This window comes from Podarcis pityusensis (assembly GCF_964106645.2).
Source record: "Podarcis pityusensis genome assembly, chromosome: 11".
NCBI lineage: Eukaryota > Metazoa > Chordata > Lepidosauria > Squamata > Lacertidae > Podarcis > Podarcis pityusensis.
The window spans coordinates 33,332,095-33,358,258 of record NC_138036.1 but is presented as its reverse complement, the minus strand read 5'-3'; the positions used below and the strand labels follow the sequence as shown (position 1 = coordinate 33,358,258).

The window sequence follows — 26,164 nt, the reverse complement described above, 5'->3', positions numbered from 1 at the left end:
CTTCTAAGGTTAGACTTCTTAAAAAAAAAAATCTGAATAGCATTTAATATATAGCATGAAAGCCAACACTCTGTAGTACTGAATGAAGCCAGTCAAAGTAAAACAAACCAGGATGACCATGCTTCTGAAGATGATCAGGGCTGGATTGGGTGTTCAATGGCATGTCACAGATTTCTCTGTCCTCCACAGGAGCCAAAGTAGTTTCTCTGTGTTGATGAGATAATAGTGGACAACAGGGTTGTAGTCAGAGGTGCCAAGTTGCCCCCAGATTTAAGGTGGCCTGGCACACAATATTGCAACGTTTGAAGGAGATCAAGCTTTCTTGACCCTGTCAACATTGAAGGGTCCTGGCCTCCTTCCAACAAATATTGAGGGGGCCAAAGACACCTCAGCCCCCTAGAATTGGCACACCTGGTTGTAGTCAACAAATGTTTACTTAGAGTGGGCCCCTTTGAAATCAATCACCATGACTAACTTATGTCCATTAATGTCAATGGCTTTACTCTGAGCAAAGGATAGTTGACTACAACCCAGTGTTCTCAAATTTACTAAAGAATTTGCATAATTTATAAATATTTCAAAACTGTACAAACAAAAGCTTTGCTTTTTTAAAAAAAAATGTAAAAATCAGTACACTAATTTAACATATAAAATAGTATGACATAGTATAATATGACAAGTTCACAACGCACCTTCGAAACATATGGGAGAAAGCGCCGGACTGTATAAATGTGACTGTGCAGAAAAAAGTTAACAATTTCAGAGGAAAATAGTATTTTGAATTATATACCTATTGCAGGGAAGTGACAACTGGACAACGAAAGTGGATTCTATGCATCCTAACTGTGACCAACAGACTGGTATTGATGATCTGGAAGAATAAAGATATGATCCCCTTTAATCAATGGATAGACAACATGACAAAATTCGCAACATATGAACGGATTGCTTATAAACACGGACTTTGATTGGATATATTGACATTGGAATGAGTTTATACAGAATATAGTAGGTTATTAATAATCCTATGTGTATTAGGACAGCAATATTACTTATATAATAATGTATAGAAGTATAATGGACTATAATGTATTACATTATAGATCTTTCTTCTCTTAATGTAATTTTTATTGTACTTTTTAGTTTCCCCCTCTTTCTTTCTTTTCTCTTTCTTCACTTTATTTCTTATAACTGAAATTGTATTAATAAATTATGATAATAATAATAATAATAATAACAATAACAACAATGATGATGATGTCATGGGTGTTTATTTTATATCATTTTTCAAAGCACCTTCTATTATTTTTGTAACTCTTTTTTAAATCTGTTTTCATAATATCTTGCATATAACCTTGGGACATATGTGGAAGGTAAACAATAGTACTGGTGGTAGTGAAAAAATAGTAATAATAATAGTAATAATAGTAAATAAAGCATTTCCACAACTAAAGTATTTCACATTGCGAAATAAAGACTGATGCTATCTTCTTCTTTTTTTTTGCATTATATTCAGTATGAGTTAATGAAAGCTATTATCCAATTCAACAGTCATTCCCTATTTGCTGCTCCAAAAAGTGATAAATAAATGCCATTTTTCTTGAAAATAATTTATTTTCCATCTTCTTCATTTAGTCAAACATAGCTTATTAATTTTGCCATGCTGGCTGTATTTCACATAACGGTGGTGATGGGAAGGTGAAGAGAGACAAGTAACATGCAGTCCTCACTTCCTGTTCCCATTTGAAACCTGCCATATTGGTTTGCAGAACCATGACAGATCTAGGATGATTCTCTCTGTTCTGTATCTCTCTAGAACAATGCCCCATTTGACTGGCACTAGTATCACAGTCAAATTGGGAAATACTGAGGAACCTCTTGGTATCCCATAACTTATATACTCATTTGAGAGTGATAGGAATCTTTACTGATTTGCACCTAATATATTATTAAAAAATATTGTTAAGAAATAGGAAGGATGAATAGACAGACCTTTCCCATTTTTTTATCTGTCTATCTATCTAGCAATCAATCATATGAATCCCAGGTCTTAGGCTTAGTCACACGTGTGTCAAAGGGCATAGATCAGGGGTCACCAACCTAAGGCCCAGGGGCCGGATGCGGCCCAATCGCCTTCTCAATCTGGCCCACGGATGGTCTAGGAATCAGGGTGTTTTTACGTGAGTAGAATGTGTCCTTTTATTTAAAATGCATCTCTGGGTTATTTGTGGGGAATAGGAATTCGTTCATCCCCCCCCAAAAAAAAATATAGTCTGGCCCACCCCACCACAAGGTCTGAGGGGCGGTGGACCGGCCCACGGCTGAAAAAGATTGCTGACTCCCTGGCGTAGATATTTGCTTGATGGTTCTGCTGACTAGGTGTGTCAACTCTGGTGATGCTGATTGGCTGTTTGGGGGAAATGATAGACTGGATCCCACCCCCTGGTGAAGAAAGGTTGTTTCATGGAGCAGTACATGCATATGTTGCACAAGATATTCTCTGGCTGGGATTGGTTCATATCTGGAAAAGACCGATAAGAGTAAATATATGTAAAGGTAAAGGGACTCCTGACCATTAGGTCCAGTCGTGGCCGACTCTGGGGTTGCGGCACTCATCTCGCTTTATTGCAACATATGTTGCTCGGGGGAAGACTCACAGCTCAGTGGTAGAACACACACTTATCGGATACAGTTTCTAGATCCAGTCCGCACCCTCACTAGTTAAAATATCTCACATAGCAGGACTCAGAAGACCTTTGCCTGAGACCCAGAAAAGCCACCGCCAATCTGAGAAGATGAGATACACCCAGATGGACCAAATGCCCTATTATTCCATAAGACAGCCGCAGTTCACGTGTTCAAAACTACCACTGCTTGATAAAAGAAGTCAGGTTGCAAATTTTTATCTAGCCATCTTAAATGTCTTGAAGGAGCACACTGTATGAAACAACACTTTTCCCATTTTAATTTGTTGCTAACGTATCTCCACACAAGAACCAGGGGGTGGGGGGAAAGTGCCGTTGTAGAATCTCTCTCTTGCAATTGCAAGGATTTATTTATAGATGTAATTTCTCAAAAGGCTGCTCCATGTGTAAGGATGGAATTGCTGGAAAATGCTGGCAATTATTTTGCAAGCTGTGGTTCTCCCTTGCATGGTACTATGGCGTATTTGCATACAGTGTGATTGAAAACGAAGCTCCGACACACAGGATTTCAGAAATATCAAGCAAAGGAGGAAAAACGCCAACAGATACAACAAATAAATACTGCCACATATAGATCAAAGACAGTGTTGCAACTGCTAACTATTTACTGTAGTGCTTTGAAGCTGTATTTTGATTTTTAAAAATGCATTGGGGTTGTGTGTGTGTGTATGTATATATGCATGTAGTTTTGTGTGTATGTGTGTAGCATATCCATAGCAGAGAAATTATAATTTTGTAAAACCACACAGTGGGTTAACCCCAAAGATGTCCTTCCACATGTGGAATTCATCTTTCAATCACAGAAGGAGTGTTTTGCACAGGTTGTACCCAATGGTAGTTTAGCACTACCAGAAACACTTCTGCTAGAACAAATGGTGAGACACCCCATTTCCACCCCTTCCCCTTTCCAACTGCAGCTCCTTATGCAGTATCTCCTACTGTTCCAGACAGATCCCCCAATGAGTCCCTCAATTCTGGCAATATTGATCGGCTGCTCTAGGAAAATGGGCTGACTGGACTGGGGGAACCTGGGTTGGAAGAGGAAGGAGCTCCCCTTTCTACCATGAATTCAGACACTTTGGAAAGGGGAACCAAAGATGCTGGCTTTCCCCCTCTGACCTTCCTGTGGGGGAGAAAGCTTCAGTGGGTGCTGGGGATGGCTTTGTTCAGCCAAGCAGGGGACAGAGACAACTGAATCAATGCTGGGACAAGAGGATGCAGCACTGACACCTAGCACACCAGAGCCAGCCCATCTGTAAAGCAAGGTGAGGCAACTGCCTCGGGCGGCAGGATCTAGAGGAGCAGCAAATCTGGACTCCAATGAATGTTTTGCCCACTGCTGCTGCTGCCACAGTGCCAGCGACAGCAATGGTGCGCTTGAAAGTCGAATCTGCTGCCTCCTCAACATCCCCCCAATGATGCCTCTGCAGTGGCCTCTTGGCAAAACCTGGTGGTGGGGCGTCATTTTGCAGTTCGCCTCAGGTGCCAAAATATATTGGGCCCGACCTGGCCAGATCACAGCACTGATGGAGAATGTGCTACCAATGCTGATATCCCCATAAGAGAATAGAGTCTTGTGAGTGAGCACACCACACCTCATCTTTAAAAAGTCGATAGGTGGGGAGGGAAAACTTGTTGGAACACTTTCCTTGCTTCCCTCTGGCTTATTATTACTATTACAACATGAAATGAAAATGCAAAATACATAATAAAACAAAAGCAAAACAAACCAATAACCCAAACCTCTCGTTATGATCCAGAAGTCCTGACTGCAGCCAGTTCTTCTTATGTTCTTAATACAGCAATAATTCTTGGAGTGAAAAGAATATGTATATCACACTTTGAGAACCTGCAAGATATGATATCATGGTTCAGCAATCTGGATTAAATTAACTCCAACCATTTCAGTGTGAGAACTGAAATATCTTAGGTAAGCAACAAAATTTAGGAAGAATAAAGTTAGTTGCCCTGCATACATTTTTCCAAATTTATTGATATTAATTGTAGTGTATTGTTTAAGCTGCCTCCATGAGATGCAAAGCCTCATTTAATTCTTGCCCAGAAAGGAAATACCATTGAAAGTAATTCATGCAAAAACTAAAGACAAACATATTAGTCAGCAAAATATTCAGAAACTCATCAGAACCAATTACAGAAATTGTAATGCTTTCTGTCTTGCTAACTAAACAAACTGCATAGGTCAGTGGTTTTTAGATGGCATGCATTTCCCCCCCAGACAATGATAATTGGTGATATACTTGGTGATATACTTGGCGGCCCCAGATCCCACCGCAGTTGGAATAAGAACATTAGTACATGTAACTTACTGTTTCCAAAATGTAGATCTTTTCATCAATTCCACCAATGAAGGATAGTCCAGTCTTTCACAAAGGGTGCTCCCAGACAACCTGTTTATTGAGCATGTATCCTGATTTGTTTTCAGGGAGGTAAGACAACAATGGCTACTTAATGGACACTCACTGTGATTGATTCTGGGGTGCCTAGATGACACTGCACCCAAGCAAATGCTTCCCCACTTTCCTTATTGCAAAAAGACTGATCTTTGGGGGAAACACATTTGTTGCACAATAATTCCAAATCAGCTTTGAATGTGCTACCTGAATTTGCCGGCGTATGACTGAATCCCACCTGAAAATAGATTGTCTGGAAACACCCCAAGACACCAAATATTTCTCCTTCCTCCCCTATATTTATATTTACAAAAAAATGTTTTCTTGTAGTCCTGAGATTCAAATTAATTTAGAAGACAACACAGAGAGATGCTTAAAAAACCAAAACAGTTTCATGCAAATGTTCTCACACAAGCCCGAGGAAAAGGTTTGGTATCATTTCACATCTTTCAGTGCTTGCCTGCCAATGCACTTTTTCTTTTGCAGGAATAGACTGGCAGCTGCCTCTTTCAAGGGCACTATAAATGGTTTGGTTATAATGTATTTCTTATGGGAAATATGGATGGTCCCTTGAAAGAGGCAGCTGTGAGTCTATTCCTGCAATAGAAAAAGTGCATTGGTCCAAACATTTTTGCCAGTTCTCAACAGGTTGCAGATCTCTTCTTCTGGAAAAAGGTAAAATTTCTGTGTATTCTGCTTTTCATTGTTTCACTTGATAAATCATTAGATCTAAGAAAACTGATGGCTTGGGTTTAGAAGATCAAAATGTTTCCTTCCCTAACTATACAGGTTGGAATCCTAACCCCTCTTACCTGGGAGTGAGCCCCACTGAATTCAGTGGGACTTGAGTAGACATATCCAACCTAACCTATCTCTTACAGGTGAGGAAAAACAGATACAGTAGTACCTCATATTAAATAACCCTCTGGTTACGTAAACTTCAGGATGCAAATGCAGCAAACCCGGAAGCATTTTTCCAGGTTTCTCTGCACGCATGCACAGAAGCACTCTATTGTGCCGTGCGCACACGCAGAACAGGCACCTCCAGTAGCGAAAACCTCGGGATCCGACCAGAGCTCCGGAACAGATCCTGTCTGCAACCGGAGGTACCGCTGTATTCTGATCTATTACACCCTTTCCTCTGTCTTTGAAATAAGTTGGGAGAGAACCTTTATGAATCGCAACTTACTATTTAAGTTCAAAATATGCAGGTATGGATGGCTTGTTAAAGCAATATATCCAAGCAAGATGCCTTCACACCCAGCACTAGTAGCAGACAAATAATTAGATCAGAACATTGTGGGCTACCTTCCCAATCATCAGTCAATCTGAGGGCCTAACTAGATGAGATGGTAGAAATGATCAGATCTTTGGTCTCTTTGCATTTCTTCAAAAACCACCAACAGCAAGACCAAAGCGCACCAGGATTGTAGTGCTGTAGAGGGAGGATTAACCTTTCACATCATACCATTTTGATGATCCAATTGTTCCTTCTCTCAACTTTCTATTTGTCCTTGTATGGAAAACATATGACTGTACCTATAACTGCTCCAAAGCAGCAAATGGCAGCTTGAATGGGGTGAATTTACATCAAATATTGGGGGGAAAGGATAACTCTCTCCCCTCGTTTAATGATCCCAATACAATTTTGCTTCCCACATGTGGCTGGTTTTTAAAGAAATGTAAAGGGAAGAGGGATCTGATCATGGATCTCCATCTTTTTCTAGTTTAGTTCAGACTTTGACAAATTTTGTATTTTGAAATCCATGTGTAGTTATCAGATAAACCCTCATATTGTCAACATATGTGACTCATGAACTAAACGAGTTCAATATAACAAGTCAGTTACACATATCTGAGTCGCAATGAGATGAGACTCTGAAGTTTTATAAAACTGTGCTTTCCAAAGTTTGCCTATAAATCCTCAAGCTACTGAACCCATTTTTAAATTCCTTGGGTAGAATCTGAATTGTTCACTTCAGTTTTAAATATTCAAGGTTATATTCAATCCAGCCTAATGCAATTAACAGAAGATGAATCTGAAGAGAGAGGAAAAAGCAAAGTTCAGGTAACAGATGCATAACAGAAACCTGAAGTCATGAGTCTGCTAAATATAGAACAATTATCACAATATAATTTTAGGAAATTACATAAACCAAATAATCATGTGTTAGAATCCCCTGGACGAGTTCAACACCAGCTAAGGGATGGAAGACTGCTTTTGTCAATTCCCCTTCCCACTGCAGCCCCCAATGCTGGCCCTCCAGAGCAATGTGGGAGGGGCAGGCAGAATTGGCAAAAATCGTCTCCCCACCTCCATCAGTGGGATTCCTCAAATGGATCAAAAGCCTTCTGGTGGTGGAAAGAATCTTGATCCAGCCGCATGCCTCCAGTCTTACAGTAAAATTTGGTGGTAATTTAAGTGATAGAAATGAATATGTAAACTGAGAAAGCTGCCAACTAAACGACCTGTCAATCCTTTCATTCCACATACACTCTGTGGATACATGGCTGGAGCTACGTAATGAGAATTGGGTTGTCATTTAGCATGAATGGACCTTTCTGATGGTTTTGACTGAGAAATCTGATGAGCGATGAAAGATACAGCAAAATCACTTTAGTGAACCCTGGTGATCACAAATCTCACTCCATCCTGTTGAACCCATCAGAACTGAGAGAAGGTCAGAGATAAAGCTAGAAGTGGTGGCAGCTTAAATTTGGCTGCAGACTGAGGCAGGAAGAGCTAAGAGGTTTCAGTTGAGGTTATCTGGATGGGAAGCAGCCTTTCTATAGTCTGGGATCCTGATGGAGGATCAGTGGTTTTGCTGCCTGTTTTTAGGCATCTCCTTGATTCCAATAGGTTATATTTGCAGATAGGTTACAAAAAATCACCTTAAGTCTCCAGTTTTCTGTGTCTTATCCTATGGAGTCTGAATACATAGCCCTGCACGTGGACTTCTTACCACTCGAAGAAGTGGGGAACACTTAAGTCCAGCTTCCTTGGTGCATTTCCTCTTCTTCCTCTAAAGTCTCTTCAACACACACACACACCCTTCCATCTTATATGTGCTTAATACATTACGCAGGTGAGCGGGCAAGGGGAGATCCCTGTTGAGAAAGCAAGTTGAGGACATAACCATGGCAACAACTACAGCACCAGAGAGGACACAGGTACACGTGAATCCCATTGTAATGAAGGCTACAGGGAAAATAAACAAGAACCGCTTTCCGGAGAGCATGGCTCTTCAGAGGCAAGAGAGGGGAAGCCATTCCGGATAAGACAGCCTAGTTCTTCTGCATTGCTTACATGTCAATTTGTTCACTCCTAATACATACCAGGGGAATACTTACAAGCTAGCCCCAGAATGTTAAAGTGAGAAGTTTAATTTGGAAGGGAAAAGATGTGCTGCTGTTTGCTGCGACACCAACACCTTATTTTATTTAGTAGTATTTATATACAGTTATCATTTCCAAGTGATCTCAAAGTGGTTCTTCTGTACAGAGCTAAGAGACAAAAAGGAGCGAGGAGGGAACAAGCACAAATGTACAGAGAGGGAACAGGGAGCCTGGAAGTGCCAAGGGGGCTTTCTTCCTGACCCTCAACATAGACTCCAGTTGCACCCCCTACCTTTTAATTAGCAGAGATGGCCCAAGATATTTTGCTGCCTGAGAAAAAAGACAATATGGTACCTCCCTTCCATTGTTCAGGAAGTGACTGGCCTCAGAGATTACTGAAACGTCATTGCTAGCAACAGGATAATACCACCCCCCAGCACCCATGAGGGCTGCTGGCTAGTTTACGGGGTGTAAGGCAGGCCATCTGACACACCTACTTCTGCCCTCCAACAGAGGGGAACAGCCAAGGTAGCAGTGCCACCTGAGGTGGTTGCCCCCGTCTGCCCCCTTGTTGTGCTGGCCCTGGTAATTCAAGGTAAGTACACTGTGTTTTGATTCTGGATTATTTTAACCCAACTACATTTGCTCACATGGGTAAAGTGTGCAGGATTATTTATGGCCATGTTTCTATAGAACTTGTATTTTAAAAGGCGCGGGCGGCTGAATTTGCTCCTTCAGTGTTTCCAAGTACTGCTGAGCCTGCTCTCCCTTTTCTTTCTAGATGTGTGGGGGTGGGGTGGGAGAGGCACTAAACTAGAAGTCTAGAAGTTTCTGTACACTTTTTAGGAAATAGCTAAGCAAAACCCTCATTGGCTGTCAGTTATTGAAATAACTCAGGTAGCACATTTTAAAGGCATAAGTAATTGGATCATTTTCATTATCTCCCAAGTTTGCTTTCCAGTTCCAGTATTCTATAATTCCAGCCAAATATTCCAGCACATGTAATGCTTAATGGCAAAATAAAACATCTTCATAGACTACAAACTTTTACACATGATTGGTCAGAGCAATTGATTAATAACTTTTACAGCTAGTTATGAAAATGAGATTACAGTACTTGTAAAATTAACACTGCATTTCTAATTCTCCTGCCTGTGGACAATTTGCACAACAAGCAATTCAGCCGTTCATAATTAACTAGCACATTTCAGTTTCCAGTTTAATTTTCAGTGGTGCATCTTTCTGATTCATACATTAAAACTGTGCTATTAAACCAAGCACTGAAGTTTTATTTATTTGTATTATTCCCCCTCCCCCCTTTTAATGGACTGGCACACTTTTTAAAAACATTTTTTTGCTTCTGCTACTTATAAAACTAAGAACAGGATAACCATTGCTTTTTACAGCACTTTCATCCTAATGTGTTGAAATTGTACTTTTAGAGGCACAGATCATATGATATTTTATGATTCAATGTTATGAATCTACAACTTCAGATTCTCTTATAAGGCTGGTTCAGATATTTGGTATATGTAACCTACAGCCATTAGACCAGTTGCTTTTGGCTCTCCCCAGCTGTCATCAACCATTCCATCAGGTTTCAGAGCAGGGCTGTTCCATTTCCTATGGCTGCCTTTGGCACTCTCAGTATTAGCAGCCGCCATTCCATCCAGCTACCTGCACTGTTTTTTTCCAGCTGACAGTTATAACTACTTTTAGCTTTAGGAAGTGGTTTCTGAGCTTGCTTCCCGCCCCCTCCTCTCTCATGGCCTTTTTTCCTTATGTGTTGTGTCTCTTAAGTTGTAAGGCTGGCTTATTACTGATTTTGGTAAGCTGCTCTGGAAGCCTTTTTGGCTAGAGATCAGGGTAAAAAAAACCCAAAAACAAATCCCCACCCACTTCACGCCTTTGTTCCATTAGTATTCAGCCCACATTTTTATATGTGCCTTCTCAGAAACAAGCCCCACTGAGCTCACTGAAATTGAATTCATTGGTACCAATTGAGGAGTCAATGGTGGTTGCCTATAGCTGAAACTATTCTGTAGTCTATAAATATAATCAGTGCTTTTTTTCTGAGGGGACACAGTGGTACGCATACCCCTAAACGTTTTGTGAATCTTTGTACTTTTGTCCATTTACTGTATTTATTTCCCCCAATTTGAACTATAAAATGGTGATTTTCTTGAGTCAAAATAAGAGTACCCCTAAACATTTTTTTAAAGAAAAAAGCACTGAATATAATAGTTTCTGCATGTGTGCTGAGGGACATTTCAGTATTATCTACGGATTGTAACAGATGAAACCTATATACTCAGTTTGCTCACATCTAAAAGCTGCATCATTTTTTAGCGTTTTCTGTCACATATATATTAGTTTCAGTATTTGACGGAGAGGACCATTCAAAATCTTTTCTTCATCATTTAATTAACACCAAATGGTTTATAATCTGAGATGCAAAGCATATTTTTGCATGGGTGTTTTTATGATCTCTAACCACGGAGCAAGGAAGTGACTTGGGTCGGTGGACACACAAAGCCAATTGTGCCACAGGGATCCTATTTTTTTTTGTCCAAAATTTATCCATATCCAATGGTCATTTTTACAAGCAGATTATACACAAAACTGGGCTCCAGAAGGATGATTTTGATCTAATCCCAGAGCTAAAATGGGTACTCCAAAAGCTGGCAGTGGCACTACAACCTCAGAAAGTATTAGTTCTCAAGTAATAAAAATCCATTATAACCCCTTGCCTGCTCACCCCTTAAACATCTTTTGTCCCTTGCAGGTACAGAAGGCAAGAAGGAGAAGAGGAGCAAAGGAAGTGGCAGTCTTTCATGCGACCTACTCAAAATCCTTGCCTAGTTTCAAGCAACACTTTTCTTTCTTTTACTGTTTCTGTCGTAGGTCAAAAAACTTGTATTTTTCAAACAGAGAGCGAGAGAGCGTTGTGCACTGGTGAAGATGCCAACAACAGATCTCAGGTTTTTGGAACTTATAGTGGGCAGGGAGGTTAGAACTGAGAAGAGGAGACAACAGCACAGCCCAAATGCATCCCAAGAAGCGCAGTCCATTGAGATAGATTTCAGAGGCATGAAACTGAAAGTGCTCATGTGCGGACGAAGGCTGACAAATCTGACATGAGTGCCTGGCGTGCTCTGGTCCATGGGGTCATGAAGAGTCGGACACGACTAAACAACAACAAACCTCATTGAACCTAATGGAGCTTGCTTCGGATTAAACACATAGAGATGAGCTGTGCAGCGCCACGAAGTTAAAACGTGCACGTGTGTGTGTGTGTGTGTGAGAGAGAGAGAGAGAGAGAGAGAGAAGAGAGAGAGGGAGAGATAAATCAGCGTTAGCATTTATTGGCTTTGGAAAAGAGAGTGGGCAGGACTGGCAACTCTTTTTCTGCCTTACTTTGATGTGCGAACAAGGATCGAATTGCTAAGAGAAAAGAGGAGGAGGAAGGTTCTTTTCCTCGCTTTCCAGAGAGAGAGATTACAGCCCAATCCTCTGCAGCTTTACTCAAAAGTAACCCCGGCAGAGATCTACGTGGGGCTTACTCTCCCCACTAAGCATCCCCAGAGTCACGCCTCTTTCACACTGTCTAAATTCCCACTGGCTCCCACTACTAGCACTCCTTCTTTCCCCCCACTGTCGAAAGACGGGATGCAACGCCGCTTTGCGCCCACACATAATCATGGCCAAATGATGAGCGGCTCTCGAGTGTAACCGGAAGTTCTCCGCGCGCGTTACTCTACATTTCTATCTCTGTGGTATTGTTTGTCGTTGACGCAGCAGCAAATGCCTACTCGCCATTCTTATTAACTACAATTCCCAGAATGCTCCCCCCCATTTGGTAAAGCGCACGCCCCGGCCCCGCCCCCACACCGGGAGAGTGCGAGGCTCAAGAGACTCGGTGCAATTGTCAAAATACTCTGGTTGCGAACTGAATGTGCTGGGAAGTCGATGTAAATAAACAGAGGATGCGCGGAACGGAGGCGAGGTGTTTAGAGCGGCTGCTCTTTGTTCTTGCCTCGCCGATGGCAGAGCTGAAATGGAAGGGCCACCATGGAGGGGGGGTGGCTGCGCGCAAATGGCAGCTTACTATCGCGATTGGGGCGTTGCTCCGCTCTGCACCCGAGAATTAAGAAAAACTAGCCACTCAGTAATGGGACTCAACTGAATGTAGCCATCAGGGCTGGCCCGCCCTTGGACACAAGCCAAGGTGAGGCAACCGCCTCGGACAGCAGATTTGGCTTCCAACGAATACACTGCCTGTTGTAGCTATTTATTTCAATGGGAGAAACAGTAGGAGCCTGTTCACTCAACGTGCAGAAATCGAGAGGACTTGAAATTCGAATCCACTTGTTTCAAACCTTCGGGACACGGCCCGATTTACCCGGCCACCCAGTTTAAAATCAAGTCGGGTTTCTTTTGTGCGCTCCTGCCCCGCATATGGCGGTTCCGGAAGTGTGGAGCCAAGACTTTCTCGTACCCCTTTGGACGAAAAACGCTTTCCGACGCTTCTGAGGGAGAGGCGCATGCCGGGAAAAAGCCGCGGCGGCGGCGGCGGCGGCCTTGGCGCGGGGCACGCCGGGAGTATCACGGAAGGGAGGTTCGCGGCGGCGGCGCCGACGGAGGAAGCGGGAAGCGGCCGTCTGTCGTTGCCTTAGCGGCGCTTAGTCGGGCGCCGGGCGCGGGCGCCTGGGCTCACTCGGGTGCGGTGTCCTTGCCGCGGCCATGTACCATAGCAGCACGCAGCGGCGGCGCTGGACCTTCCGCAGCGAAGAGGAGCTGGTCCGGCGCCGGGCCGACGCCAACCGCAAGTTCCGGTGCAAAGCGGTGGCCAATAGGAAGGTAGGGCGCGGGCCTCCCAAACGCCGAGTCCTGCGTGTCATTTGTATTTGTTATTTTGTTGTTGTTTAGTCGTGTCCGACTCTTCGTGACCCCATGGACTAGAGCACTCCAGGCACTTCTGTCTCCCACTGCCTCCCACAGTTTGGTCAGACTCATGTTTGTAGCTTCGAGAACACTGTCCAACCATCTCGTCCTCTGTCGTCCCCTTCTCCTTGTGCCCTCCATCTTTCCCAACATCAGGGTCTCTCTTCTCATGAGGTGGCCAAAGTATTGGAGCCTCAGCTTCACGATCTGTCCTTCCAGGGAGCACTCAGGGCTGATTTCCTTCAGAATGGAGAGGTTTGATCTTCTTGCAGTCCATGGGGCTCTCAAGAGTCTCCTGCAGCACCATAATTCAAAAGCATCAATCCTTCGCCGATCAGCCTTCTTTATGGTCCACCTCTCACTTCCATACATCACTACTGGGAAAACCATAGCTTTATCTATACGGACCTTTGTTGGCAAGGTGATGTGTTTACTTTTTAAGATGCTGTCTAGGTTTGTCATTGCTTTTCTCCCAAGAAGCAGGCATCTTTTAATTTCGTGGCTGCTGTCACCATCTGCAGTGATCATGGAGCCCAAGAAAGTAAAATTTCTCACTGCCTCCATTTCTTCCCCTTCTGTTTGCCAGGAGGTGATGGGCCCAGTGGCCATGATCTTCGTTTTTTTGGTGTTGAGCTTCAGACCATATTTTGCGCTCTCCTCTTTCACCCTCATTCAAAGGTTCTTTAATTCTGAGTACAACTCGTAACCTTTGTATGTTGGTGGCGGCGGTGGCTCTGATTAGAGCCGTGGTTCCCAACGTGGGGCACACGACCCACAGGGGGGCAATTTGATTTTTATGGGGGACAACTTGATAATGAGGTATGAACAGTTAATGGCCTTTTAGGCTTCCTCCCCTGAATAGGAGTTCACTTTTTGAATAATAAGAATTATATGTCACGGGGGCGGGGCGGCAATCAGGATTTGAAAGATGCTTAGGTGGGGCATGGCCCAAAAAAGGTTGGGAACCACTGGATTAGCGTTAAGATAATTTTTGTTCCCCCGCAAGGTTCAACAGACTGACCCGTTTCTTCTTGAGCCGCATGAAGAGTTGACCATTTGTAAATACTATGAAAAAAGGCTACTGGATTTCTGTTCTGTTTTCAAGCCAGCGATGCCTAGATCTGTGGTGGTGAGTTTCTAACATTCTCTTGGAGAAAGCAGTATTTGTTTTGTTTTTTAAGCTCTCTCTAATTTTGTAAAAATATTTATGAACAACACTTTTTAACCAGGCGTTTGGTTGATTTGATTGACATCCTATGCCTTTTTAAAATGTGGTTCTTTGGGGGGGCATTTGTTTTTTAAAAATCATTATTATTATATATATATATATATGTATAGTGGTTTTATATTTTAATTTTGTTCTGTAAACCACCCTGAGACCTCCGGGTATAGGGCGGTATATAAATTATTTTTACACACACACACATACTTCATTCTTCTCCACCCACTCCCCATTTCCCCCCTAAACTTTCCCCACCTACTGTGGGGCCATTCTTCCTGCATCTAAAGTCCCTGAACTGTTATTTGTCACCAAGTAATGTTTAACATTGTTTATTTACACTAGACACAGGGAAACACTCCCTCCAGATATTCTTGTATTGTAGTTCCCATCAGCCCCAGTCAGCATTGCCGCTGGTCAGGTATGATTGGAGTTGTAGTCCAGTAACATCTGAAGGACTGCATATTTCCCACCCTTCATTTATAATGCCCACGATGCCCATGCCTTCATAACTGAGCAATGCCTGTCTGCCTCTAGACACACATATTAAGGGGCAAATATGAGCATTGTAATGAATTTTTTCACCTGGATCGCCACTGAGATGGTGCGAACAGGGAAAAACTTCCCTCAAGATTTCAGTCATGTTACTGGGGTTGCCATATATACTTGCTATTCCTGGCCAGACTTGTGTGTTAGATAGAATGCCTGCAAGGGAGGCACTTTCAAAAACATCAGGTAGTGGGACCCAGCCTGCAAGGGACAGTGACACCTCCCTTGGAGTCTTGTTCTTGGATTCCTAAGAGTAGGAGAAGCAAGTGCCAGAACTGATAAGGGGAGCCGGTTGGATTAGCCCTTCCACTGCTGATAGATGCTCAAACACCCAACGTTTCTGTAATAATATTCAGAATATTATTGCAAATAGCTGGGAGAAGAATGCAGCAACTCTGCTTGCCACAGCAACAATTCAACTTTCCATTCCAACTTTGTTCCCATTGCAACAAAAGGAAATGCTACTACGCTTCCTGCAGCAAAAGCCCAGGGAGGCAGCATTGGAGAGGGGGATAGGGATCAGAAAAGCTGTCTTGTCATTCACTTGATCTCAACCGAAGGCCATGTTTCATTGCTGCCAGAATCCAGTGATGTGCACAAGCAAACAAAGTACCAACCCTGAATATTTGAAGAATGTAGCACATGTGAGGGCACTATAAAAGTTGTGGGCGTTATGACACTTGTGGAGACTTTCTCAGGAGTACTCTTCTTTTGAGTAGAAGAGGGGCAGGAACACTAATGCAAACGAGTTTTTTGGAAGGGAATTCTAGTGACTCTGTTCAAACTGCTCCTAATAGCATCTTGAGTTTTTATAGACATCAGGTAGATTAGTCAGCACCCAGTGGCCTTTGTGTCTTCTGCTGCTTATCCCCTGCTTCTGGCTCTTCTGAACTTGAATTTTCTGCTGCTTAAATACACATTGGGTCAACCTGTGCACTACTTTGTTTTTCAGTTGACTTGCCCAGCATATCTTGTATTTATTTGATCATGATGTGTTCTTTGTGGCAGCACAGAACCACAGCCATGCTATTTGCGTGAATGAACTTTCTGATTATAGTTTCCTTTTAGGGATCAGCTTGCATGTACTTCAAGCGTTTTTACCTCAATAACTCAGTGATGGAGTATCATCCTCGGATTATTATGTAAGTAATGGATACCCTTGTGGTTTAATTATTTTCCCCAAGCAGGAATTCTATTATTTTGTCTAAGGATATTGTTGCCTTCACCGTTGTAAACTATGTTTCAACATTTCAGCCACTTAACATTTACAGTTGTCATGGACAGAAAAAATCCCATGAAAACAAGCTGAATCCTACAAAGTATTTTTCAATCCCAAAAATTTAGTTACTGCATCACATGAAAAAGCAGGACTGAAATCCACTCGGGTGTGCACTTGCAGAATTTACACAAAAGTAGAGCAGCAATGTTTTTCTCCTAGTTTATTATCATCTAAATGATAGTAAACAATGTCCCCAAACTGAATTTATCAAATGGGATGAATTTTTATTTTTATTTATATATATTTTTAGTTTAGTTTAGGTAAATGAATCAGGGCAAAAACAGTCTCACTTTTTTCATGCTAAAACTTGGACTGAGAAGCAGTTAAATGCCTTTCTTCTGACACATCACACATAGCTTTATTTGGGGACATTTGACCACACATTTTCCCCAAAGCTTTCTATGCCAGATTCTTTTATTAAAAAATAATGTATTGGGTTGGGGGAAAAAACTACAGGCTTTTCCAGCAATAAGTAATACGGGGAAGCAGACTAAAGTTCTCTTCTGACAGAACCCACATGGTTTTGTTTGAGACATTCTATTACCCCAGTATACAATGCAGGTCAGCTCGAGGTAAAACAACTGCCCCATAAAACTGTCTCTGTCCACTTTTTTTCATTGGATATTTGCTGATAGTTTGCAAGTTCTAAAAGTTTTCTAAGGATTTGGGGCTGGATTTTATATTAGAGGGAGCTTTCTCTTGTGTCCTAGTATTTAGGCTAGGCTGTTCAAAATACTCCCTGTCTTCATATATAATGGTCTTACTTAGAACCAAATGTGTTTGCTGTTTGTTTTTAAGGTTAACATGTGCGTTCTTGGCATGTAAAGTAGACGAATTTAACGTGTCCAGTACACAGTTCGTGGGCAACCTTCGTGAAAGTGCAGTAGGACAGGAAAAGGCCCTGGAACAGATCTTGGAATATGAGCTGCTACTTATACAGCAGCTGAACTTCCACCTCATAGTGCACAACCCTTACAGACCATTTGAAGGCTTCTTGATCGATCTAAAGGTAATCATTTTGTTGCTTAACAAATGTACCTTAGATGGCAGTAACTATTGTAAAATGTTGAATCATTAATAGTACCAAGCACTGTACTAGAGCAGATTAGTTCTTAAGTATCACAGCATGCCTGTTTGATGCTAAAATACTTGAGCTAGAAAAATGAACTCAGCAATTCTGCATATTTTCTAGACTCGTTACCCGTTGCTTGAGAATCCTGAGACACTGAGGAAGACTGCTGATGACTTTCTCAATCGGGTTGCTTTAACAGATGCCTGCCTTCTTTATACACCGTCTCAGATTGCTCTCACTGCCATCTTGTCCAGCGCATCGAGGGCAGGAATTAATATGGAAAGGTAGAGAATATTCCAAGCATTGGACATACAAATTAAGTTAGTAGGTTTTTGTGCTAACGCTGCACATCCTTCCAAAGCTGTATCTGTGGTGGTGTTAAGATTTTGCGCCAACATGGATTAAGAGTTTATTGTTCAAGAATCGTCCACACAGATTCAAACACTGGTGGCCAACTTGATCAGCTGCTTAACCTATAAATGTGTGGCAGAGAGAAGAAAAATAGCTTATTAAATCCTACCATTTCACTATTTAAATTACTATGTTGGGTCCCCCCCCCAGCAATAAAAGTTGTATCAACTAAATCACTCTGTGGAATGATGCATTGCAGGGGTTTGGACTAGATGGTCCTTGGGGTCCCTTCCAACTCTATGATTCTATGTATGTGAGTATAGTGAAACGTTTCTTGTCTCTCCCCGCCCCCCGGTGCACCCACAAACCTGCTCTGGGGGTTCCCCCAACTCTGTCACACAGAGGGTGGTGCAGGGTGGGGGTAGAGGGGAACCTTCCCTGTCAATTGTGGAAGCCATTATCTGCACACAATGATTTAGTTGCATACAACCCTAAATCTTTTGTTCCTTCAACTTGTCATATGTCAGCTGCCTATAAAATGGTTACTTTTACAGCTTTTTAAAACATCTATCTTACACTATCAAAAGAAGCTCATGTTTCAGACTGCTACTTCATGTTAGAATACTACTGTTTTGCTTTCGGAAGGTTATCTTTGATTCCTGGAGGGGTGTGGGTTTTTTTGAGAATGAAAGAAATTGCTGTAGATAATTCTAATCATTAATTTAACTTTAGCATTTTGACATTGGCTTTGTATTGTTACTCTTTATAATGTGTGCCAAGTTTTTGTTTTTTTAATATACTTTGAAAAATTCCTTCCCATCACCTAACATTTAGCTAAATGTCATTCTCTTTATGGGGTGTATGTTAATGTAAGTGTTCTTCATAGATGTTCACTTTTCTCTGCATCCAAACAGTGGTACTGAGATCTAATTTCCACAATCTTTTGACAGTTACTTGTCAGAATGCTTAATGCTGAAAGAGAACAAAGCTTCCCTCTCCCAGTTACTGGATGGGATGAAATGTAAGTAAAGATTCTGAGAATGAGGTACCATACACATATTTATTTTAAAGTATTCTTTAAAAGGATGGAAGAGGCTTGCAAAAGCCTTTATCCGTTTGAAAGATATATTTTATTTTATTTACTTTTCTGAATAATTGGGACACATATTTAAACTTGTATCCAACTGTTAATTAAAAGGAACTTAAGTGGACATTCTTGTCCCTTCTACTCCCCTAGAAATTGTATAAAGTGATAGGAGAAAAGAAATATGGCTTAGTTCAGGGATGTGAACTAGTGACTCTCCATGTTGCTGGAATATTAGACTCATTATCCCTGAACAGTGACCATGCTGGTTGGGGCTAAATGTGAGTTGGAGTCCAAAAAAATACGGAGAGCCATTGTCTATTATTTTCTTAGCACAATTGTATCCCCTTTGCTTGTAAAACAGACTCTTAACTTCAGAGGAGGTTGCTGTAACCACCAGTCAGCTGACTGTTGGGTTACAGCAACATCCTTTGAAGACTCATTCCCATTGCCAATCAGCAATCTTCACTGTTTCATCCTTCTCCCTTGAGCCTCTAAAATCTGCTCTAGGGGGTTTGGGGATTCCCTAGAACAACTTGAGTGCTGGCACAGGGATGGGAGAATGTGCAAAAATTATCTCCATCCACATTCCATTTATGGAAGCCCCTCTGGATCAAAGAGCCTGTCTTGAATGGAGATAGTGATGGATGCAATTCAATGTCTTCTGGGTCAAATGAGACCAGAATTTTCAGCAAAGCAAGGGGAATGTTTCAAATGAAGAACAAAACTTCGTAGCTGTCTTTAGCATAAGCAAGTAAAAGGGGATATTTGATAACTTCTTCTGCTTTTGACAGTGTTCATAGCCTCTAACCTGTAGTCCAGGGCACATAAAAATGTGTATTCAGTCTTTCAGTAGACTGGTGCTTGCAAGACTGTCCTTGATACTGCTTTTATGCTTGCATCAAACACAACACAGCCTTCAGTTGATCTGTATTTTGAAGACTTGATATTCAAAATGTGCCTGCGTCTGAAGGTTTCCCTGGGACAGTAGTGCTAACACTGCATTATCCATTAGCCTCCAGGAAATAAAAAAAAACCCCATAATGTGAACAACTAGTTTAGTAGAGTTCTTTACTTCACACTTTTGCTGTGTCTTGACATTCCTTAGCATAAATCCTCTGATATAAGATGACAGCTAAGAGTCTTACAAATGTAATCTGAGCTTCTGTAAAGGGGAAAATAGTGTTATGTGGCAAATTTAAGCTAAGACTTTGTCTGTGGAACTTAAGCTAAGACTTTGTCTGTGGAAATCTGGAGCACATCTCAATTGTCTTTAACACTTGTTCTACAAGAGGCCTTGGTTTTCATAGAAAATCTGCAAAGTATTTTGCGCTGTAGTCTAGCTTCTTGAGAGCCGGGTGTACTTTTTGTTAGAATGCCCCCTCCCCAGACACACCTTCGCACAATTAATCCTGTATGTTCATGGCCACAACTGGTCAAAATATAGTATAGCTTGGCTAAAGTGTTCCTCAGCTTCATGTACAACTCACAGCAATTAGATCATATTTAGACAGGCACACAACATTCCATTACATACACACACAAAGCTTTATAGCCAGGTCTGTAGAATCAAAACTAGTTGGAATGTGCCATATCTAATTGGTTGGGTTTGAGTGGGAAGATGAGAGTGTGATAAGGCTACCTCTATTACTAGAATTCTTTTGGATCTACTTTTGATAATGTACATATCTTATTGGGGTTCAGATGAATTGGTATATAGTACACTTAATTAAAGCATTTTGAAAGTGTTTTATTGCTCCTTCGTAGGCATGAAAAATCTGGTAAAGAAATATGAGCTACCACATCCAGAAGGAGTTGCTCTTCTAAAACAGAAGTTAGAGAAATGTCACAGCCCAGAACTTGCTCTTAATATGAATGTGTAAGTAACAATTTAAAGCTACATCGTACCTCAGTGCTAGCTTTCCTAAAAATGATTATGACAGCATATATTCTATGAGGACCAATAAGCTAATTTTGAAAAGTTTGATTACCAGGAAATGCTGTGCAAATGTTATGATATAATCTTACTTTACCAGCGATTTGAAGCCAGGGTCTGTTCCAGTCATTGGTCAATAATTTCTTCTCAGACAAGTATTCACTTGGATTCAAAGAAATGTGGGTGAAAAGGGGGGGGGAGTAGCAATATAAAAATATATATAAAGCTGTTCCACAAGCTCTTTAGGAAGCTATCAGACAACTTCTTGCAATGTATTGGGGGCTGGATTGCAGTATAGTAGACTGCAAATAGCATATAAATTTCAGTTGAACGAAGTATTGAAAGCGTTTGTGCAAAGTCTTACATAAATAGAACTTCACTGGATTTGGCGTTATTCATGCAGCACTCTTCCACTGAATCTAGGTTAGCACATCTGTGAGTGGAAGAGCACCTGTTTGGATAATAGCTATAGCTATTGCCCATACCTGAAGTTCACTTCATCATAAGTTACAACATATATCCATGGGTGTGGAAAACAAATGTGAACCCACGAGGTCAGTGGGAAATGAAAGGGGGGAAGAGCCTGCAATGATTATGCTAAAGTTCAGTTGTATTCACTGTGTTTGTTTTCCATAACGTAAGCTTTAACGTAACTGTCACGAATGTGGCATACTGAACATTTTTCATCTGACCTCACTGTTGAGAATTTTATTCTACAGCATATGGATATATATGAAACAACTGAAGATAATCTGTTTAAGAAGCTGCCACACTTGGTTCTTGTAAAAGAGTGTTGTATCAATAGCTCTAAGGAGCCTCTAGTGCTGAATAGTCAGTTCACTTCAAATACCAATAAAAGGTTTCAATCGTTTATTTGATGTCATACCAATTTCTCCAATATAAAATATGAAGTTGAAGAAAAGATCTTATTGGAACTGGAACATACTGTCTAATATTAGTATTATGGGGTTGGTTTTAGAAAGAAGAGAAAAGGTTATGAAGATGAAGACTACGTAACAAAGAAACCTAAAATGGAGGAGGTTAGTGGATTTGTGTACTTTTGAGTAACTGGATAAATCTGTATATATTTGAGAACAGAAAACATAGTTCTATATGCAAATTTATGTGCAATTGTCACAACATGCATCTTCTTGGAAATCTGCTGCCTTAAGATAATGCCAATTAACAGGGAGCACACTTTAATCTATTTTAAAATTATTATGATAATCTAACCAATTAACTGGCAGAATCTTCTAGATGTACTTTTAGTCCCCTTATCCACAGTTGGCCAAATCCAGTTACCTGCTTTGCTGGTTGCAGAAGTTCATAGGAATCGTAGTAAAGATTGTATCACTGACAGAGTTGATAAGTAGCCTTGGTGGTTCGTCAGTACTACTGTACTGATAGTGCTGTTTAAGACTTAGGATCTTATAAGACTTATTTGGTTCATGGGCACAATAAAGGGTGATGCAGAAATGTTTCACTAACCTCTAACCTGTCAAATGCAGTGATCAAGGTTTGTGGTAATTTGTGGAAGTCACTGCTTATACTACAGCAAACAGTAGATTTTCATAGGATTGGGCTGGGTTTGTTTTTTTAAAAAGTACATAATCTTACATCATCTGCTATTCATACAACAGGCAGCTGAATGTTTCAGGAGTCACCAGATAACTCTAAACTAGGTTGCTACTTTCTTCTAAACATTGTTTATATTTGTTTTCTGCCTTACATCAAACAGGACCTTAATCCTCAATAAGGGCAAGCATAGAAGCTGAGATTGTATATTTGTAATTTTGCAGTTGTAAATTTTCCCATCAGCCATACTTGATTCATAGAAGATGTGCAAAAAAAAAAAAAAAACAAAAAAAAAAAACCCACCCCAACAAGTTGAAAGATTGGATTTCCTTTTTCTTTCGTTTAGGATGAATGGACAGATGATGATTTCATAGACTGACTGGATGTCTCCACTGATGAAATCCTGAATACTTAAATGGAACTTTAATGCTTGAGAACATGTTGTACATTCCACTACTGCAGTGAAAAAGATATGACTAATGTAAATAAAGCAGTTATTTTACAGTGTGAGTGGAATATTTGAAATTACTTAAATGGTATTGCTAAAAACTGTCACTGTTCTTTTGGATTTTAATTGGCTGTAACATGTTTTCTGGTAGCGTGTTTTGGATACCAGCCAAAAGCTTAAAAGCAATGTCAAAATATCTAAAATATTTTCATAGGTATTACTTGAGATACATTGGAATTTTTTTGAAATGCACTAGTTTCTGATATTTGTGGTGATGAGGAAAACAAACTTTCAGGTGGCAATAGTTTATCCTTGGGTCTGTTGAAGGTACTACTGACTTAATCCTTGGGGCTCAGCCTTTGGCAGAAAAGAAATCAGAGGACAGTAGAGTACTTGCTTCATGGGTTCCTCCTGCTAGTGTTGTTTTCGCATTGTATGCAACAGGCTTAACCCCTGAAGAGGCTTGGGTTAGGTTGGGGGATCTTATTCTAGCCTCTTCCTTTCCACACACACCAAAAAACATCTTTATTGTTCATACTTACAAGCACTGAGACTGGATCAGAACTGATCACTGACCAAACAAAAAATTGGAAAATACAGGCAAGACAAATCATTTTCTAATCACCTAGAGGCACTGTATTTTTCTTCTTTGGAAATATCCAAATATTGAATCACTAGGCAGAAAAAGCAGCCAGATGTATGCTATAAAACTGTTTAATAATGCATGCATGCCTAATACAATGATCAATAAATTTACTGAGTTCAAATTATTTACTGTTGTAAACATTTTTTAAAAAGCATCATGATTTATCTGGATATACAGTCCTTGATGGAAAATTATTCAAAACAATGTGGCACATTTAAAAAAAAAAGCTGACAAAATCCAGTCTGCATATTCTTTCAGCACAACTCTAAACGAGAGAAATAGAATGGTATAAAAAGTGTACAGCAAAGATTTCCTATCAAACTCTGGAAGCTGTAAATACAAATTAAAGTGTTTGAACAGTCCTAATATAGTTGTAACCAATCAAATTACAGTAAGACGTGTGTTCTATCCAGTTATACTTTGCTGTCAAAACATTTCCTTGGCAGTTGACTCTAATTTTATCCAAAACACAGCAAGACTTTGGCAATTGGAGGTGTTGAAATAACTTTAAAGTTCAAAGAGACAGTCACAGTATTTTCTTTGTGGAAGGTGATCTGTACACCAAGGCTCAGAGGTTGTGAAAATTGGTTCCAAGTGGAAGAAAGTGCAAGTGTCCTGCACACATAGCTTAAAGCTGTTGTTATGGTCAGTCACCAACAGGTTCTTTGTTTTGTTTTTTGCATAGTTCACACATCACTGGAAATGTGAAATGTGTGTGCTGTTTTTGGCAAGAGCAAAAAAGGAAGTGATATTGGTGAAAGTTGTCATGTTGGACATGCTGGAACATGCAGAAAGCTGCTACCTGATGCTGTTAGACACTGAATACTGATTTTGCTTTTGTTGAAGAAGTTCTGTAATTGCCAGCAGCTTCTTTAGCACATGCTGTTTTAAAAAAGGAGATAATTAGCTCAGCAGCAAAGTTTTTCTGTATGATTTAAAATAACTATACTTGTTCCCGATTGGTTCATAGCTTTTCTTGAAATGTAAACTTATTTTATTTCCCCCCTTTGTCCTTAGGATTTCCTTTCCATAGATGCAATTCATAAGTCCTGTAGCCCAGCTGAATAGCTAAATACGTTAATAGTTATAGTTACTGAATAGTAAATATGTTAATTTTACCATGCTGGAATTGACTCTACAGCTTTTAATGAATCCAAGGAAAACAAATTACTGTTTGCTATTATGTAAACATTTAAATAAGTAGGTCAGGCAGCATAACTTATGCATAAATAATAATTGGAATAATTGCACTCAAAATGCACCACCACTGCAAATACTTTTCTACTAAACTGTTTCAAAGTAGCTCCTTCATGTCTACCACTTTGATTGCATCCTTAACATGCATTCACACTTTGTGAACTGCAACCCTATATTTTAGTGTTTATAAGTCCTCAGGGCCCTCTTAGATCAGGCATCCCCAACCTGCGGCCCTCCAGATGTTTTGGCCTACAACTCCCATGATCCCTAGCTAACAGGACCAATAGTCAGGGATGATGGGAATTGTAGTCCAAAACATCTGGAGGGCCGAAGGTTGGGGATGCCTGCTCTAGATAATGTTGGACTCCATGAGCCCCAGTCTGCATGGCCAATAGTCAAGAGATGATGGGAGCTATAATCCAGCAGCATAGGGAAGGCTACAGGTTAAACCAACGCTGCTGTAACTATCAGGAAACACCCTCTTTCTATAACAGCTCTTACCTGCATTGCCCCTCGCTCATTACTGAGTGTTCGAAGCTCATCTGAATGTGCCACACAAATTTCATGGAGGGCTGCTAGATCACGTGACAAGTCAGTTCTAGAGGGCTCTGTAGTGTCTGGAAGTTCAGGTACATTCTAGAGCATGAATGATAACAATGTTTAGAACCACCTTTCATAAAACAGTACCATGGTAGCTGAAAAAAACTTACACTGTTTACCATTCAGAGAAGGAGTGCAGCCACTACTCTGCTTGCAGGGAATATAACACCTAAAGAGCAATGGGAATGCTTGTTTCGAATACACAAGTAGTCCATAGGTGAAAATTAAACTGAACTTTGCAAGCCCTGCATGATGCGTTGACAATTACCACCTGACATCTCCATGGCCCCACCCACCTGTCAGCTTTGGCTTGCAAGGGATAGGGGAGTATGTATGCAATTTCCAGTAAAGCAGGGGTATAGCTTCTTAAGCATAGAGAGAAGTGAGGCCCAGCTATGCTTACGTAAAGAAATGAACTAGTTTTTGGTTAGCTATTATAGCTCAGTGGCAAGGATGAGCAACACCCAGGCTTGGTTGGACTACAGTTTCTATCAACCCCAGCCAGCATGGCTAATGAGCAGGGTTGAAGGGAGCTGCAGCCAAGCAACATCTGGCAGGTTACAGGTACTCCAGATGTTTCTCCTTGACAAACATTGGAGAAAGGAGTGGAGCCATACTTCCAGTCTCTGCTCTGAGATCTTTGTGCAGGCCATTCTCTCAGTCCTGCCACCATCATAGGCACACATGGGAAGCCCTTCTCAGTGGCTGCTCCTAGACTTTGGAACTCCCTTCCTAGAGAGATACCTTCCACCAGCAGGTAAAGACTGTTTTATCTGTTTCTCAAAGAAAGGGCTTTTTAATAGTGCTGTGCT

At 41.0% G+C, this 26,164-nt stretch overlaps 2 protein-coding genes and 1 long non-coding RNA gene across 4 annotated transcripts in view; 1 reads left to right on the top strand and 2 right to left on the bottom strand.

The window, feature by feature from the left end:
- Positions 1-770: 770 nt before the first annotated feature.
- Positions 771-11,735, bottom strand: LOC308458915. Of its 2 annotated transcripts, none has more exons than XR_013977775.1 (3): positions 11,211-11,735; positions 4,436-4,554; positions 771-871 (listed from the first exon to the last, which is right to left on the bottom strand). It is a non-coding gene; the product is annotated as an uncharacterized lncRNA (long non-coding RNA). The 2 variants fall into 2 exon arrangements; XR_013977776.1 differs by lacking the exon at positions 11,211-11,735 and adding an exon at positions 5,033-5,768.
- A 1,298-nt stretch (positions 11,736-13,033) lies between these two features.
- On the top strand, positions 13,034-22,968 carry CCNH (cyclin H). Its single transcript, XM_080973073.1, has 9 exons — positions 13,034-13,312; positions 14,403-14,525; positions 16,233-16,306; positions 17,242-17,452; positions 17,636-17,799; positions 18,817-18,887; positions 20,718-20,829; positions 21,866-21,926; positions 22,808-22,968. Exons 1-9 carry the CDS (start codon positions 13,196-13,198, stop codon positions 22,838-22,840), a joined length of 966 nt encoding a protein of 321 aa, XP_080829199.1. The 5' UTR covers positions 13,034-13,195; the 3' UTR covers positions 22,841-22,968.
- Positions 22,969-23,607: 639 nt separating this feature from the next.
- Positions 23,608-26,164, bottom strand: part of RASA1 (RAS p21 protein activator 1) — a 52,015-nt gene continuing 49,458 nt past the window's right edge. Inside the window, exons 24-25 of the mRNA XM_080972404.1 lie at positions 25,254-25,388; positions 23,608-24,437 (exon numbers count right to left, since the gene is read on the bottom strand). Of these exons, the coding sequence (XP_080828530.1) occupies positions 24,354-24,437; positions 25,254-25,388 (219 nt within the window). The 3' untranslated portion in view covers positions 23,608-24,353. The remainder of the gene's footprint in view (positions 24,438-25,253; positions 25,389-26,164) is intronic.